General features: G+C 40.7%; 1 protein-coding gene and 1 non-coding gene across 4 annotated transcripts in view; one reads left to right on the top strand and one right to left on the bottom strand.

Annotated features, from left to right (window-relative positions):
• Nucleotides 1–17974, top strand: part of CCDC126 (coiled-coil domain containing 126) — a 40104-nt gene extending 22130 nt beyond the window's left edge. For all 3 annotated transcript variants that reach the window (XM_075558290.1, XM_075558289.1, XM_075558291.1), the window contains exon 3: nucleotides 17419–17974. In XM_075558290.1, the coding sequence (XP_075414405.1) occupies nucleotides 17419–17603 (185 nt within the window). In that variant the 3' untranslated portion in view covers nucleotides 17604–17974. The remainder of the gene's footprint in view (nucleotides 1–17418) is intronic.
• Nucleotides 532–652, bottom strand: LOC142457615 (small nucleolar RNA SNORA61). The gene has a single exon (XR_012786317.1). It is a non-coding gene; the product is annotated as a small nucleolar RNA SNORA61 (small nucleolar RNA).
• Nucleotides 17975–18490: the final 516 nt, after the last annotated feature.

Raw genomic sequence — 18490 nt, 5'->3', positions numbered from 1 at the left:
TGTCATGTGGGAGTTACAGATTATGGTTATGTGGCATTATGTGGTTATGAGGACAAAAGGATGCAGCTCCAAAATACAGGTTACAAACAGGCAGAAACAACAGGATACAATTTTGGAGTAACTCAGAGCAATGGGAAGAGGTCCTTGGGCAGGTACAGTAAGGTCTCCTTAGTGAAGCCAGGGAAGCCTCTTCTTCCCCTTCTCGCTCATTGAGCCTTAGGGTCTCGGACTTTGCTCAGACAGGCCAGCCACTCGTTACTGGTAACCAGACAGCCTCACAGACTGGCTCCTCTTTATTAATACAACCCTGATGCAGCCAGCCCATTAACTCTTAAGGTTGTTGGGTTTTTTTTCCAGTGGGTCTAGAGACATAAACCAACCTGCTTGAGGTAAAGTTACTCCGTCACCCCACATGATGTATTTCACACTTCCTTTCTCTTGAAGAACTCTTTCCTGAGCCTTCTGGACATCTCTGGCCTAAAGGGTTTGCCCTTCAGGCATGCATCAGTGATTTTTTATTTTTTTTTTTTACCCTGTCTGAAACTAGCCCAGGTTCCAAGAGCACTGAGGGGCAGGCTTCAATGTTTCTTTTCCTCCTTTTACGACCACCCAGACCAGTGTTTTGATCCGATGGGAAAGGGAACTGGAGGGTCAGTGATTTTTTAAAGATTTCTACTTTATCTTGGGGAATTTGCCTCGCACCTCTCACTTTTGATGTCCTATTCCGAAGAATCCTGTGGCTTCCCCTTTCTTAGTTATGCCCCTAGTGTGCTCCTAGGGCAAAAAAGCTAAGAAAGTAAATATTTTGAGTCCTTGCATGTCTGAAAAGCTACCCTCCCACCCCCTGTGCTTGATTAAAAGTTTAAGTATAGAATTCTAGGTTGGAAATTATTTTCCCTCAGATTTTAAAGGCTTTGGTCTATTTAATTTTTAACTCCCCAGTGTTCTTTTTGAGGATCTTATGCTATTCTGATTCTTGATGCTTTATATGTGACTCATTTTTTGGTACCCGATGAGGTCTGTGCCCCTCAGTGTTCTGAGAGCTTTTGTTGACGTGCCTGGATATAGATTTCTTTTATACATTAGGATGGGCTCTTTAAACCCAGAAACTTAATGTCTTTTAATTTTGGGAGACTTTCTTAAATTACTTACTCGATGTTTTTCTCCTTTTTAAAATTCTATTGTTATCCAAGTGTTATATCCCTTAAAAAATAATCTTTCTGTTTTATTTTTGAAAGAATGCCTTAGCTTTATTCCTAGCCCTTTATGGAATATTTTATTTTGTCTTTCATATTCATATCTGTGATTATCAATGGTAATTTTTCCCAAGTATTATTTTTAAATTTAATTTTACTTTTGGTGAAAATGTACATATCAGAACTGGGTCCCATTCAACCATTCCTGCAATTATTGTTTAGTGAAGTGGAGTTGCTTCTTCACATTGTGTTGATATTCCTGTTATTCCTGCTTTACTTGTTTCACCTTTGCTGTTCAAAGGTACCTCAGAGGGTAGTTTTGTTTCAAGACTTGAAGAATACAATATCCCAAGGCATTAGTCTGTGGGATTCCTCTAGCCTGTGGCTTCTCTGGGCATTTGAAGTTCTGTCCACATTTTTCCCCTTGCCGTTAGGATCCATCTATTGTGTTGCTGCGGTCCAAACATTTGGTCGTGGTAGATGGGGCACCCCTCGTTTTCCTGTCTCATGTTGGTGGGAGCCATGCTTCATGGAGGCACAGGCTGTTTGGCCGCTAGCACCACTGCTTCCCTGATTCGTGGTTTTTTCTCTTTTTCTGTTCCATCAGTCGAATAGAGACCAATTGTTGGTTTTGGCTGGATGGGAAAGCTTTTAGGATCCCAGGCACTACTCACCCAATTGAGGTAGAAATCTCAACCAAAGCCAAACTCACTGTCATTGCTTTGATTCAACTTTAAGTGACTTTATATAGGATTTCCAAGGCTGTCAATGTTTATAGGAGCCGATAGTGTCATCTTTTCTCCTTTAGAGCAGCTGGTGGGTTTGATCTACAGACCTTGGGGTTAGCAGTCCACTGCTTACTCAACAGCACCACCAGGGCCCCTTAGGTTGTAGAACTTAAACTCATACAACTCAAACTCAATGCCACCCCATTCATAGTGACCCTATAGGACTGGTCAGAACCACCCTTGTGAGTTACCGAGAGTATAACTCTTATTGAGAATGGAAAACCTCTTCTTTCTTCCACAGAGCGGCTGGTGGTTTCAAACTGCCGACTTTGTGGTTAGCAGCCCAATGTGTAACCACTACACCAGCAGAACCTTTACAAGTACTTGACTGAATTGGCCTGCAGGACTGTGACTTCAATCCTTCAAGCAGAAAATAAATTAGTACTGTAGAGGGTTTGGTTATATCTAAGTTATATCAACCACTTTAGCTTTCTTTCTTGGGGGGGCGGGCGGGGCAAAGGGCGTAAGGAAGTGTGTCAGGCCAGGTTGACTAGAGAAACAAATTCAGAGACACTCATATGTATAAGAGCTTTTTTTTGAAAAAATCATTTTATTAGGGGCTCATAGAACTCTTAACACAATCCATACATACATCAATTGTGTAAAGCACATTTGTACATTCATTGCCCACATCATTCTCAAAACATTTACTTTCCACTTAAGCCCCTGATATCAGCTCCTCATTTAGTCCCCTCCCTACTCCCCCTCCTTCATGAACCCTTGATAATTTATAAATTATTATTTTGTCATCTCTTGCCCTGTCTGATGTCTCTCTTCACCCACTTTTCTGTTGTCCGTGCCCCAGGGAGGAGGTCACATGTAGATCCTTGTAATTGGTTCCCCCTTTCCAACCTACCCTCTCTCTATCCTCCCAGTATTGCCACTCACACGACTGGGCCTGACGGGATCATCCACCCTGGATTCCCTGTATTTCCAATTCCTATCTATACCAGTGTACATCCTCTTGTCTAGCCAGACTTGCAAGGTAGAATTGGGAACATGATAATTGGGGGGTAGGAAGCATTTAAGAGCTAGAGGAAAGTTGTATTTTTCATCGTTGCTACATAGCACCCTGACTGGCTTATATCCTCCCCAATACCCTTCTGTAAGGGGATGTCCAGTGGCCTACAAATGGGCTTTGGGTCTCTACTCTGTACTGCCCCCCTCATTCACTATAAGATTTTTTGTTCTGATGATGCCTGATAACTGATCCCTTCGACAACTCGTTATTGCACAGGCTGGTGTGCTTCTTCCATGTGGGCTTCGTTGCTTCTGAGCTAGATGGCCGCTTGTTTACCTTCAAGCCTTTAAGACCCAAGATGCTATATCTTTTGACAGCCAAGCACCAATCAGCTTTCTTCGCCACATTTGCTTATTCATCCGCTTTGTCTTCAGTGGTTGTGTTGGGAAGGTGAGCATCATAGAATCCCAATTTAATAGAACAAAGTGTTCTTGCATTGAGGGAGTACTTGAGTGGAGGCCCAATGTCCATCTGCTACCTTAATACCAAACCTATAATTAGATGCACATCTATTTCCCCATCCTCATATATAAATATATTTGCATATGTACATGTCTTTAGCTAGACCTCTCTAAATACCCAAGAAAAGAGCTTTATATCATAGAGTAATTATATATCAAGAAAACATCCCAGCCCAGTCCAGATCAAGTCCATAAATCCAATACTAATCCATAAGTCACTCTTGTAGACTCTCATAGCCACATGCAGTGGTGTAAAGTACAGGAAGATCTCAGGCTAGTGGAAAAGTCTGTGGATCCAATGGCAGGGAAGCATCGCAGGGCTCGTGAACCCTGGGCCTCAAGGCTCACCACAGTTGTTCTCCTACTCATAGCTTGGTATAGCCTCCGCTAGGTAAGAGGATCCAGGCCACCACCCGCCTGTTCACATGGAACCCTTCTCCACTTCAGCCTTCACAGTTCTCATTTGAATATTTGCTACTGCCACCAAGATCTGCACCTATAGCACCTCCCCCGGGCCCACAGGTCTCTGCATGATGCTGAATGTCTCAACCGCAGGAAAGTGACACAGAGAGTGTGTGTGGCCCATTTCCAGGGAGAAAGAAAGTTCCCAGAATCCTCGAGACCACGCCCACAAGGAGGCATCATTAGGCTAGACCTGATTGACAGGCTAGACTCCACCCCTATATCAAGTTGACATGAAATTATGTCACTACCACAGGAAGGTTGTTGATGGCCCAATTATATATAGCATAGCATTTGCCAACGCATCCTTTTTCTTGTACACATCCACTGCCATCAAGTAGATGCTGACCCATAGCAGCCCCCCAGCTGGAGTAGAACTGCTCTTTCGGAGTTCCAAGACTGCATCTGTATAGGAGCTGACCACCTCGTTTCTTTTTCTGCAGAGCAGCGAGCTTGCAGTTTGCAGCCCTATGCTTATCCCACAGCATCATCTAGACCCTTTTGCTCCCATACAATTTCGTTTTATGTATGGCACACATTGATCAAGTTGTGTGGTTTTCATCCAGTTTATGCCACCTTTCCTATTAACAAAGGAAGTCTGAGTGATGCAGTGAGCTACGCATTGGGCTCCAACTGCAAAGTCAGTAGTTTGAATTTACCGGCCACTCCGCGGGAGAAAAATGAGGCTTTCTGCTCCTGTAAAAGGTTTCCAGCCTTGGAAACCCCACAGGGGCAGTTCTAATCTGTCGTCGGCCACTGGGAGTCCGAATGGACTCAAGTGCCGTGGAGTCTTTTTGGTACTCATGAACCACATACAAAAACTCATTACTACCTAGAGAAAGTTCTTTCTTTTCCCACTGCTGGGACCCATGAAGTGTTCTGTTTCTTCTCCATATGTTTAGTAATCCTTGACCTTTTGTTCATGCTTAGTAAATACACACACAGTCATGGCCATCAAGTCAATTTTCACACATTGCAACCCTTTATAACAGAGTAGAACGTTCTGAGATTGTACCTTTTCTTGGGAGTAGAAAACCTTGTCTTTCTTCTGAGAAGCAGCTGGAGGCTTCGAACTAACCTTGTGGCTAGCAGCCTAACTCATAACCACTTAGTAAGTGGAACTAAAATTTGATGGGAAATGCTGAGTTGTTGGGTGATATTCACAGGGTGATCTGGCTGGGACATTTCTTTGGAGGAATCTTTAATATCATTATCTTTCTCTTTTGGAGATCTCCCTAAATTTAGGACTTGGTTTTTAAGATGATCAGATGATCCCAGGAAGCATTGCCAGCTCCTTATTGGAGTGAGAGAAAAGAGAGAGGAAGGGTGGTCTCAGCCCTCACTGTGCACACTTTTACTTTAACTCCCAGTTTTCAGTGTGGTACTCAGGCCTTTCACTGCTCGGCCTTCTTCAGGAACCAATTCTCTGGTCTTCTGCTGCAGTTACTCAGCCTATTGGAGTGGTATAGAGAATGCTTTGTAGCACCTAATCCTTCATTTCATGGAATCCTTTTCCTGCCATCTGTTTTTAGTGGTTTCAGGTTCTACAATATCTGGGTCTTGTAGGGGTGGGGGTGGGGGTGTTGTGGAGAAAATTGGACTTTTTGGCTTTTCTGAATCAGTTTTTCAGATCTGCTAAGTCAGTTACTACTCATCCATTCGCTTTTAGAAGTTTTGCTATTTTCTCCACGTTATCTTTGGCCTTGACAAGGGAATGCCCTGGACAGTACTTTTTCCCCCCCTTAAAAAGGTTTTTATGAAGGGATGAGAGTTGGCATTTGCTCAAATTTAGATGACAAGAGATCACAGAGTGAGTGTAAACTGAGACGGCATTTCCGTGGTAGATAGAGACACAGACATTGTAGCGTTTTGCTTAGTCCAAGGGCACTGATAAAAAAAAGTAAAGCCCTGCAGTCCTTGGCAACAGAGGAAACATTTGGGAGGCAAGTCCTACTAGAGCCTACGAGGAGGATTCATAAAGTTTGTGGAAAATTGGAATTAAAAGGTAATGGAATTTTTCCTTGAACTTGTGCAAGTCTCTTGCTACTAATTGTGGTATTTTAAAAGACAGCCATCTGTGCTGTGCTCCCCGGTGGTGGATAATGGCCACTCTCACATACAGCTCTAGGGGGAAAGAATGAAAGGACAGGAAAAGGCAAATTTACTTCAAAACAAAACTCAACCTCTACTGTCCAGGAGTTGCTTCTGCCTCATGGAGACCTTTTGTAGAGCCTTTTTAAAAAGCTCCTCAAAGTGTAGTGAGTCACTTCATATTCTAGTGTCTGTCTTTTTTCATTCCCACCAAATGATTATGTTGGAGTCTGCAAGTGTCAGTGCTTGAGGCCTGCCAAGGGATTGGATCCATTGCTGACAAGTAAATAAGGCGGATAGCACCCTTTTGGAGCTGGTACCGACTGGGAAACCACAACTAGGGTGATACACATGGGAATTGACTTGATGACAACTGGTTGGCTATCGGTGCAGCTAAACATTATCATTTAAAAAAATGGACTCCAGAAATATTTTCAGAGAGTTAATGAATAATCCAAATGTTAGTATTTATTCATTTATTTGTGAGCATCCCACATCCAGAAGTTGAGGGCATATAGTATGTCTGACAGAAAATAGTTGCTCTTCCATTCAAGTCTTTAAATTGTTAGGTAAATAATGAAAACAGTGGGGTTTTTTTTCTCCCAAAACACAAATTACTAGAGAATATCTTTCATAACGGACCAAAACTAGTTTAAAAATCCTGTCAATCAGTGACTTCTGGGAACATGGAGAGCCAACTTTCCCCTCTTCTTCTTCCTGTCTTAAGTGCAACTAAAAGCCCTGGGCAATTGATTGAAAGCAAACACGAGACTCTACAAGGTGGCGGGCGAGAAGGCAAATGACTTGGAGCTTGGGCACCCAGGAACAACAGAGGTATATTTTCTGGCTTTCCTTTCTCAGCTCATATTTGGAGCGGAAAAAAAGGGCAATAACTCAGAAAAGTCAGTGGGCACAGACAAAAAAGATTCCAACAAGTCTTCCTCTAACCGATAAAGGTACAGCCTAGCAAGACCAAAAACATTTAGGCAATAGCTTGTCTAGCCAGACACCACAGAAAAATCAATGGTGCCACCCCCTCCACGACCACCACCCACATAATCAAAGGCCAAGAGTGCCAACATCCCTGCCAGAGAGCGGGGTTAGAGAAAGGCAGGGAGTAGTCTGGACTCCCATCTCTACCAGCCAGTAATGAGGACAAGCCCTTGTCCACAGTGGCCATGAAGACTACCTGGCAAAGGGGCACTTCCATGCCACAAGGCAGTAGAGAGGCCTCACCCTTCTTAGGCAATTCTGAAGAGGCCTGTGGCATCAATGGAGGCTACCCACAAGGGAACTCCACCTCTGTCTTCAGCAATAACCCCAACTCCCTTTTTGGGTGTCCATGACGCTGAGTGGGAATTTGGATTTTCGACTCTACAAAAGTAACTCCCTTTTCCTACCAGAGTTATGTCAGAGAAAAGTGCCTAAAACAGGGGAGGTTAAAAAAGATCCAGAATCTCAAGGGAGTAAAAACATCTCCAGATTTCAAACAAATCTCTTGTCTTACAAAGAACCAAGAAGATCTCACTGAATGAAAAAGGCAGTGACAGATGTTGGAATTATCTGACACAGATTTTAAACAGCTGTAATGATGCTTCAGTTAGCAATTTCAAGTACATTTGAAGCAAAAGAAAATAGAAAACTTCCTCAGAGAAATATAAAAACTTGGAGAAGGAATAGAATGCAAGGGGCTTCAAAAGTTCATGGGAAAATGTCAGTTATATTTAACATGAACTTTTTGAAGCCCCTGTGTGCATACAGAAAAACCAAAGTGAAATGTTTACATGGAAATTTGATCATGATTGATCAGTGAATGGGGTCAACCTGAGATTGGAGGAGGCATAGCAAAGAATCAAATTGGAAGAGATGTTAGGTGCCATTGAGTTAGCTCTGCCTCAGTGACCTGAGGTGCAGCAGAACCTCACAATGGTTAGATTTGAGTCCATTGCAGCCGCTTTATCAATCTTTCGCATGGAGGGTCTTCCGCTGTGTTTGTAACCTTCTTAACTTACCATGAACCACGAGGCTCTTGTCCAAAGGCTGGTCTCTTCTTGATAGTGTGACCAGAGTATGTCAGAAGTCTCACCTTCTTCACTTCCAAGGAACCTTCTGACCGACCGTACGTTCCTCCAAGACAGATTTGCCCGTTGCTCCGTCTGTCCACAGTGCTTTCGGTATTCTTTGCCAATTCCATAATTCAAATGGAGGGGAAAAGCAATTCAGAGGATGGCAGATTTCTCATCAGACCTCTGGGATTTCTCCCAGGGAGACCTGAAGGACATGATGACTCAATATTTTTTAAGTGTCCAAAGAAAAGAACTGTTCCAAAATTCTGTCCTTAGTGAAAGTGTCCATCGGGAAAGAAGGACAAATCAAGATACTCTCGGATAAAGGCAAATGGAAAGAATTCATTATCAGCAAACTTACCCTAAATGATGACTACAGGCAATTAATTCTTTAAGCAGAGGAGACCCAAAGAATGAATCTTAGCGCATTAGGAAGAACTGAAAACATGGTTGAAAAGAAAGGGAGTTGGGTTGGGATGTAGATTCACTCGCATTTTTATTTTCCTCTAGGCAGGTCTGGTGGTGTAGTTAGATAACTAAGGGCAGAGCCCACCAGTTGCTCTGAGAGAGAAGAATGAGGCTGTCTACTTCCAAAGTATTTACAGCATTGCAAACCCAAGAGGTCACTTCTACTCTGCCCTGTAAAGTCACCCTGCGTCAGCATTGACTCCATGGCAGTAGGAAGCGTTTTTGGAGCTGTTGTGTAATATTGTCTGGATGGTTATAAATGCATGGGAATAGTTTAAGGTAAGGTAATTATAACAGTGAAAGGTAAAGGGTGGTACGAGGTAAGATTTCTGTATTTTATTCATACTGATACCACTAGTACACTACTCTGACAGGCTACACGAGGAACAGAACAAATGAGAATCAAAAAATTAAAATAGTAGACTTAAGTCCTAATATGCGAAAGATATTTTTAAATATTTAAATATTCCAAATAGACAAATGAAAATAAATTAGTACACTGGATTAAAAAATATGACCCAATTGAATGCTGTGTACAAGAAATTCCCTTCAAATACAATGATATAGACGAGCTGACTGTTAGAGTATAGAAAAAGATCATGCAAATATTAAGCAAAGTAGAGTGGTTTTGTATTAGTATTAGCTAAAGTAGATTTCAGAGCAAAGAAAATTACCAGAGAAGGATATCTTATAACCATAAAACGCCCATTTCACCTAGAAGAAATAACTATCGTAAATGTGTCTACCAAACAACAGCACAACATATGTGAAGCACACAGGTAGACCTGAATTTACACATGGAGAGCTTGCCAGACAACAAAACACACACACCTTTTTTTCCAGGCCCCATGAAACAGTCAACCACGACATATTCTAGGCTATTAAGCAACTGGAACATGTTTAAAGTAATTGAAATCATACAGCATGTGTTCTTCAACCACAAAGGGAACTAGAAATCAGTAACTGAAAAATACATGAAAATCAAACAATACACTTCTAAATAATCTATAAGAAATTATAAAAGCAAAGGGAAGAAGCCTAACAACATAGAGATGAGTGAAAATGATAATACCATACAAAAATGGTGTGACACAACCAAAGGTGTGCTGAGGGGGAAAAAAAAGAGTGCTGAGGGAGCAAGTGTGTACCAAATACTTATATTAGAAAAGAGGAATGTTTCAAAACCATGACCTAAGCTCCCACCTCAAGAACCTAGAAAAATAAGATGATAACTCTAAGGAAACAAGAGATACCAGTGAAACTGGAAAAACCAAAAAACCATCAAAATCAGTGAAGCAAGAGTTTGTCAAAAGTAAACAAAAAAAGACCAATGTCAATAAGACTGACCAAAAAAAGGACACAAATGACCAATATCAGGGATAAAAATGGACCATCCACAAAAAATGACCCCACACTGCCCTACATGACTTCACTAGAGAATTCTGTCAGAAGTTAGAGGAATTACCATCACGTCTCTCCCAGAAAATAAAAGTGTTTCCCAGGCCATTTTATGAAGTTAGTACTGCCCCATACTAAATCAAAGACAACACAACTGAAAGCTACAGGGCATATCCTTCATGAATACAGTGGATTAAGAAAACCCTTAACAAAATGTTAGTATCGTTCGGCAGCACATAAAATAATTATTTACTCTGATCAGGTGGCATTGATTCCAGCCATGAAAGGCTGATTCAGTATTTGAAAATTAGCCACTGTAGCCCACCATATTTACTAGTGGGAGGGAGGTGTGTCCCTATACAAGGGCCACAAGCTGTATCCTTCATGGTGACCTTGGTGATGGTGAAAACAGTCTGCATCTTGCCTGTCAAGGTCGGCATTCTGGTTTTGATATTGTAGATATTTTTGTAACATTAAAATTTGAGGAAACTAGATGAAAGAAAAGATACAGGAATTTCAGTATTATTATAGTTGTATGTAGATCTACAAATATCTCAAAATGTTTATGTGTAAAGACACACCACTCTAAACCAAGCCTGTGAAATGAGTCTGTCTTATACTCTAGGTATCTTAAAGCCAAGCAGATCTCAGAATTCAAATGAAAGGTGATGTTGAGGTAGCTTGTTTTTGATTCATGTCATTTATTAAAGTCCATTATATAGGCATTGTGCTTTCATGTGAGGAAATGTAGGTGTATTTGACATTCTTTAGCATTTGATTTGTAAAGCATTTTGATGAGAACATATCTTGATCCACTCATGAGGTCTAAACAATGCACCTTGCAGTCTTAAGTAGGGAAGTAAGAACATATTTGCTGAATGCCTTAATTTATTCAGCACTCAACAGAAGGTAACTATTAAAAATTCAGAAAAGTTAACAAATACACATTTAGTCATACAATTGAGGGTTTGAAAAACACTTTAAGCTGTCTAACAGTGTTCTCTGCTAAGAGATTTAATCCAGTGTTATTCTGATATTTTTAAAAAGAATTATTCTTATTTTTTTATCACTAGCTTGATAATAAAACTTTCCAGTGGGTAATTCGCTTTGAGACTCAAGAAGAAGCTTCTAAATTTTCTTTGTATTATTATTAAGCAGGTGTTTGGTAGTGTAAAATATCCACAAATTTGAAAATATTAATAAGGAACAGTTTTCTACTTGTACAATGCACATTAAATACTAATGTGTTTCATTTTCATTAGTATTTTGCATTTTAATATTTTATCCCTTTTTGATTAAGATGCATGATGATCTTTATCTGTGCCTCTTTAGGCAGTTTGCCTTAAGGGTACAAACAACAGAATATTTGATGTAAATAAAAGACAAATCAAGACAGATATATAAATGGGTTTCATAAGGGCACATGTATAAGGGAGCTTCAAAAAGTTCTTGGAAAAACTAGATTGTTTTTTAATTCCATTTCTTACAAACTTTTTGAAGACCCCAGTACATGCTCTTTGTGCTGGCCTGTGCCTGGCCTCAGCTTGATTCTTTACCTCTTTCCTGTGTTCTTTTGTACTGACCTCAAGGGAGGCCGTCTTGTGCGTCTAGCTAATGGGAGGTACTTGTAGAGTTTGGGATGTAGGAGGAAGAGAGATGCCAGGGGACTTCCTCTGTCTCCCTCTGCTTCAGATGTTGTGCTTGGAAGTATCCTGTCTCCTTTATAGCACCAGCTTCTGCCAGACAAGTTGGTGTGGGGTCTTCTTTCCACAGGTGTTGCGGTCTAGTAACGTCAGTTCCATAGGTGTAAGGATGGTAGTCACTTCCTGCTGTGCCTTACAGTTCTCTGGTTGTACTCTGTATAATTAGAACCTTTTTACACTAGTATCTTATTAGCATTTTATCTTCCTTTTGATTTTTGCATACTGTGAATTAATTTGACTAAGGAATAAAGGTCCTATTTTGATAGTATTTCTATTCTTGTGTGCCTCACCCTCGTTTTCTCTTCTTCCTTATACTGAACTATTTCATTTCTTCCAGAAAGGGAAAGTTAAAATGCAGAAATAGGGCAATTTTAAGTGGTCTGTTTGGCTAAACTGACGCTTCATATCAGTCTCCACAATGGAACCCCCTCTCAAACACATGAATTAGAAATTAAGCAAATGGTTATAACAATGTTGTTGAGTGTTTACTGTGTGATATTACAATAAAATGGGAGAGCTGACACTAAAAGGGTGGATATGATAAAATCTCCTTTTTAAAGTGGCTTTTAGGAGTTCTGAAGAGAGATCTGCAGGGAGTGAAATTTCTACTGCAACTTCAGTGACAGGGCTCTTATGGGGATTGTGGGTATTATGGATTCTCATATCATATAAACATAATTTCCATAAGTATTTTCATGAAACGGAAACATAAAGTTGTGACTCTAAGGAAAAGAAGGTATTTTGGTGTATTTGAAAGAACTTCAAGTTCAGGAAACCAGAAGTCTCGTTATGGTTTTTGCAGTAACTGGGTTTGTGGCTTAGAACAAAGCAGTTATCGCTCAGTTTTTGCTTTTGTGATATGTTATTAAGCCATTTATTTTTAGAAAATTTGAAAGGAGTTATTTTAATGTGTTCAATGACAATCTAGAACATTGTTAAAGTAAAGTGATCAGATAGCTGATTTTCATTATACTCAACTTCTTTAATAGATAATTCTAATCAGTGACCAGATTTTATCTTTATAATTAATTTCACTAAAAGCTCAATGTCAAACCTCCTGGTAGGATAGCTTTCTTTCTTTCTTTAGGACAATTTGTGAATTAGGTGAAGAATAAAAACAGATAATCAGTTTTATATTCAACACTTAGTACGCATTTTGTTTCTCAGCTTACCCATGGGATAGCTTCATTTCGTGTTAGTGTGCTAGCATGCCCCTGTCCTCTCGAGTCTCTTTTGGTTTCGGTCACTTCCACTTCAAATACTGTGAAGGGCATAACTGCCAGGACAAAGCAGATCTAGTACATTTGGCCTTTGGACAACATGGGGGTTAGGGGCACTGTTGAACTCCAGGTCTAACTTTTGATGCCTCCCAAACTTAACTACTAACACTTTTTGTTGACCAGAGCCTTACTGATAGCACAGGCAATTGTCACATATTTGTGTGTGTGTGTGTGTGGTGTATATATACACACACATATGTGTGTATATATATGTATGTATGTATATATAGTACCCACAAAAAAGCTACATTTTCAATGTGAGATCAAAAAGTATTTTGAAAAAAGTGCAAGCTTTTCATACTTGCTGGCATAGCTCCCACTACTGCTTCCTGGATTCCCCGATGTTTTTACTAAGCTCCGCAGGCTGTATGCATTTATCTTAAGTGGCAGGCGACTGTGGCTGCACACCTCCAATGGTGCATGTCAAACAGTTTCCTTTTTTTTTGAATACTAAGACTTTGCTTCTTGGGAGCACCTACAGTAGTGGTACTCCACATGGGTCCCATAGCGTAATTTAAGGTTTCTGGTATTATACTGAACACACACACACTATGAGAGAACTATAAAAGATCATTTTCACTCCTCACATGGAGAGACGTATTAGTGCACAGCTTTAAAAAAATTACCTAAGTGTCAGTGGACCTGCACAGTTGAAACCTGCTTTGTTTCAGGGTCAACTGTATCTCTTAGGATTGCTGAAGGATATATAAAAAATTTTTTTTAATCATTGGGTGCTCATACAACACTTATCACAAGCCATCCATCCATCCATTGTGTCAAGCACATTTTCACTTTTGTTGCCCTCATCATTCTCAAAACATCTGCTTTTCACTCAAACCCCTGGCATCAGCTCCTCATTTTCCCCCTCCCTCCCCATTCCCCTCTCCCTCATGAACCCTTGATAATTTACAAGTCATTATTATTTTGTCATATCTTACACTGTCCGAAGTCTCCCTTCACCCACTTTTCTGTTGGCCGACCTCCAGAGAGGAGGTTATATGTAGATCCTTGTAATTGGTTTCCCCCTTTCTCCCTTAGCTTCCCTCCACCCTCCCAGTATTGCCACTCTCACCACTGGTCCTGAGGGGTTCATTTGTCCTGGATTCCCTGAGTTTCCAGTTCCTGTCTGTACCAGTATACATCCTCTGGTCCAGCTGGATTTGTAAGGGAGAATTGGGATCATGATAGTGGGGGAAGGAAGCATTTAAGAACTATAGGAAAGTAGTATGTTTCATTGTTGCTACACTGCCCCCTGACTGGCTCTTCTCCTCCCCCAGACCCTTCTGTAAGGGGATGTCCAGTTGCCCACAAATGGCCTATGGGTCCCCACTCTGCACTCCCCCTCATTCACAATGATGTGATTTTTTGATGCTTGATGCCTGAACTCTTCAACACCTCATAATCACACAGGCCGATGTGCTTCTCCCATGTGGGCTTTCATGCTTCTGAGCTAGATGGCTGCTTGTTTACCTTCAAGCCTTTAAGACCCCAGACACGATATCTTTCGATAGCTGGGCAACATCAGCTTTCTTCACCACATTTGCTTATGCACCCATATGTTCTCAGCAATCGTATCAGGAAGGCGAGCACACAATGATATGATTTTTCCTTCTCTGATGCCTAAAACCTGATCCCTTCAACAACTCGTGATCAGACAGGCTGGTGTGCTTCTTCCGTGTGGGCTTGGTTGCTTCTCAGCTAGGTGGCTGCTTGTTTATCTTCAAACCTTTAAGATTCCAGACGCTATATCTTTTAATAGCCGGGCACCCACAGCTTTCTTCACCACATTTGCTTATGTATCCATTTGACTTCAACGATCATGTCAGGAAGGTTAGCATCATGGAATGCCAGTTTAATAGTACAAAGTGTTCTTGGATTGAGGGAGTACTTGAGTGGAGGCCTAGTGTCCATCTGGTACCTTAGTACTAAACATAGAAATATATGCACATAGATTTGTTTCCTCATCATCATCAAATAAAAATATTTACATATGTACATGCCTGTGTTTAGACTTCTATAAATGCCCTTTACCTCCTAGTTCTTTCCTCTATTTCCTTTGACTTTCTTCTTGTCCCACTATCATGCTCAGCCTTCATTTGGGTTTCAACATTTCCTCTCAGTTACATTACCCTTGCTCAAGGCCTAACAGATCTCCTTCACCCGCCTTGCTGCCAATTTTGGACCCCTTGTTGTTCCCTTGTCCCTGAGTTTGTTAATACTACTTCCTTACCCCCACCCACTAACTCCCTTGTCCCCCGCCCCGAATAGTCAGCCCAGTTGTTTTCTCCTCCAGATTGTTTATTCAGGTACACTCCATTTTGGGTGGTTCAGACCATGCTGCTTCCCCACCATGTGACCCCAGAAATTTCCTCTGTCACAGTCTGCTCCAGTAAGGGGACAGCGTGATATTTGCTGTCATTTGCACAGTCCCCTCTGTGTCCCTTTATCTCCTAGCAGTGACGTCATCCTCTGAGCATCATGTGCCAGTGTGGGGCCCAGTCTGACTCTTTCTCTTCCTCCCTCCTGGCCTGCCTCCATGCAGGTGTGGCATGCTGGGCCTTCTCCCCAACCTGTTCTCAGTCAAACCCACTTCCAGGGAGGGGGTCAGTTTAGCTCTGGTTGGGGTCAGCCCTGGGGATATAAAAATTGTATTTAATTATCTTCTGTTTACTAAGTAGTACTATTGAAATTCTTGATCTAAGGTCATAATAAAAAATCTCCCCCCTCATTTATTGTGAAAAATTTCAACTCTATTGGAAATAATTTTTAAAGTATATGGTAAATATATATCCAGATGCCAGAAGTTACACTGCTTTGAAAGCCTACTTTTGCCAAAACTAGGTTTCCTTTAAATGTAGTTTCCCCCTCACTTTATATTATATTCATAGTGTGTTTTCTTATTTTTTATAAGCCCTTCTTGATAACTTTCTACCACTTCCCCTTTCTGATCTTAAGTTACAGAACTATTAGCAAATTTTTGTTAGTTTGATATTAGATAAATTTCCCTTTGGTAGTCCTAGATTAAGGCTTAGGCTGTGTTTTTGTTTCAGGATCAACAAGAACAACAAATAATTTTAGTTACCATGTACTGAATACCTAGTAGGTGCCTTTGGGAAACCTGAGTAAAGAAAATTAAAAAGTGGAAGACCTCATAATTTTTTTCTTACCAGGTAAATTATATTGAAGCTCATTAGCTCCCCAAAGATGGTTAGAAAGAAACCCCTTGCTGTCAAGGTGATTCTGACTCAGGTGACCCTAGAAAACAGAGTTGGGCTGACCCAAGGTTTTCCCAGGCCACCAGCTATATAGAAGCTGACGGTAACATCTTTCTCTCGAAAAGCAGCTGGGGAATTCAAACTGGTAACTTTTTGGTTAGCAGCCGAGCATTTAACCACTGCACTACAAAGGCTCCTTCCAAAGATGCTAGTATATATGCTTTTCCCCCATTTTCACGTTGCAAGAAATGGATGCCCGAAGTACTACTAGTGTAGCCACTGCACTGACCAGGTTCCTGGCACTTCCACTGGACCCTGGCTCCCCCATGGTTCAGCCTTTAGAGGCCCTGGCCTATGGTTTTTGTTTCTGTAGCTCATTTAACCTTTTAATTTGTCTAGCTAACATCGTACCTGCCTAGTTCATTGTCTTCTTTTGCTTAAGAAATTTAAGGGAAATAGATTCCTCTTAGAGAGATTAACAGTTTGAGCCAAACTTGAAATATCTTTTACTTTAAAATAGGAAAATAACATTTTCCCTATATTTAAAGCTCTGAAGTGTTCTTAGCAAGCCCTGAATATGATGCAATTAGTTAAAATAATAAGATCTTACCTATTTGTGATATGAGTACTGAGGTAGGTAGTTTATTGTGTCAACCTGGCTGATAAACACATGTGGGGTTAATTGAAGGGCGGAGGGATAAATGGCTCAGTGAGCCTCACCCTTCTAGTTCTCCGGTCTTTTGCTTTCTGATGGTCGGACCAGGGTGCAGCTGCCATAGCCAGTTCCCTGCTTTAGCTTGCAAGGCTCGCTTCCTGCAAGCCATCCCTTAGGAGAAGCCAGATGGACCTACCCTGATGAGCCCTGGGTGCTGGAGCAGCCGTGTGGAGACCCCTGCCAGCGCTGAGATGTTTGCACATTCACCAACATTCCTCCTGCAGTCAGCATCATTGCGTTTGTTTTGTGAGATGGAGGAGGACTTTGTGGATTTGTGTTGGACATATGAATTAATGGGTTAATGTTGGTCTGGTGGGCTTGGGCAGCACTGGGTTATGATGTTTTCTTGATGTGCACTTAACCTTTATATAAAACTCTCTATTATACATGAGTTTCTGTGAATTTCTTTCTCTAAAGTACCCAGACAAATGCAAGTATATTCTTCTAGTACATTCTCAGGTGGCCCAATAATTGTACACCTTTCTCCCTCAAACTACATGGAAAAATTTTTTGCTAATGCCTAATATCATTTACTCTGATTGTTCTTCCCTTAGCGGATCTGAAGAGAACAATCGCTGTCCTTTTGGATGATATCTTACAACGCTTAGTGAAGCTGGAGAGCAAAGTCAACTATATTGTTGTGAATGGCTCAGCTACTAACACCACCAATGGTACTAGTGGAAATTTGGTGCCAGTGACCACAAATAAAAGAATAAATGCATCAGGCAGCATCAGATAGCAGTTGAAGATCACCTTGTGCTGCTACGTCCACCATGGATTATATCCTCTGGCAGAAAGCTTTGTAATGGTTGGTTAGAAGACAGAGTATAAACATTACAATAAAAGCTCTATGCATTTTCAAGGAGTATGCTGGATTCATGGAACTCTAAATTCTGTATATAAGAGACTTAAAGTTATTAGTTTGCTTTCAGGCAAGTCTGTTCAGTGCTGTATTATATTGTTAAAAGAAATTTGGTAACATGGTTGATGTAGTAAGTAGGTAGGTGATCTTTGTATAAATCTTTTGTGTGTTTAAAATTCAAGTGAAACAACACTGAAATACATGGTTTAATTTCTATATTTAAAATAAAACTTGCTTTATAGATAAGTGGAGAATATTGTCATTGAATTATTCTGTCACTTGTTCTCAACAGATGTAACTGTTCGACTAATGCTTTCTGAAAATGTGCTTGCTTCTACTATATTTGTTACTCAGATTATGAGCAAAGGAAGGAAGCATAATGTTGAAAGTCATGTTTTGAAGTTATGACCCAAAGAATGTCTTCGTGTGCACTATCTTTCAGAATACCTGAGAGTTAATTCTATATTTTAAAAATTACATCTGTAGGTGTATAATCTTGACATGGGTAGCAGCCACTGTCCGTAACCTATTTGAAAATGGGGGGAATTTAATAACAATGTCACAGTAATTATCTCTAAACTCATAGTTAATACTTTCTTACATATATTCTAAGGAACAGAAGATATTTTTATGATAAGATTAAGTCATGGTTTTTCATATTCATGAAATTTAATTTAAAAATCTTGCCCTTTGTGTGTCTGTGCTAGCTATCAGGAGGGCACATTATCTCCATATTTGGGTTTTTGCTCTTAATGTATTGGAGG

The sequence above is a fragment of the Tenrec ecaudatus genome, chromosome 9 (assembly GCF_050624435.1).
Source record: "Tenrec ecaudatus isolate mTenEca1 chromosome 9, mTenEca1.hap1, whole genome shotgun sequence".
NCBI lineage: Eukaryota > Metazoa > Chordata > Mammalia > Afrosoricida > Tenrecidae > Tenrec > Tenrec ecaudatus.
Note: the sequence above shows the minus strand (reverse complement) of the source record. Positions and strands in the feature narration are given on the sequence as shown.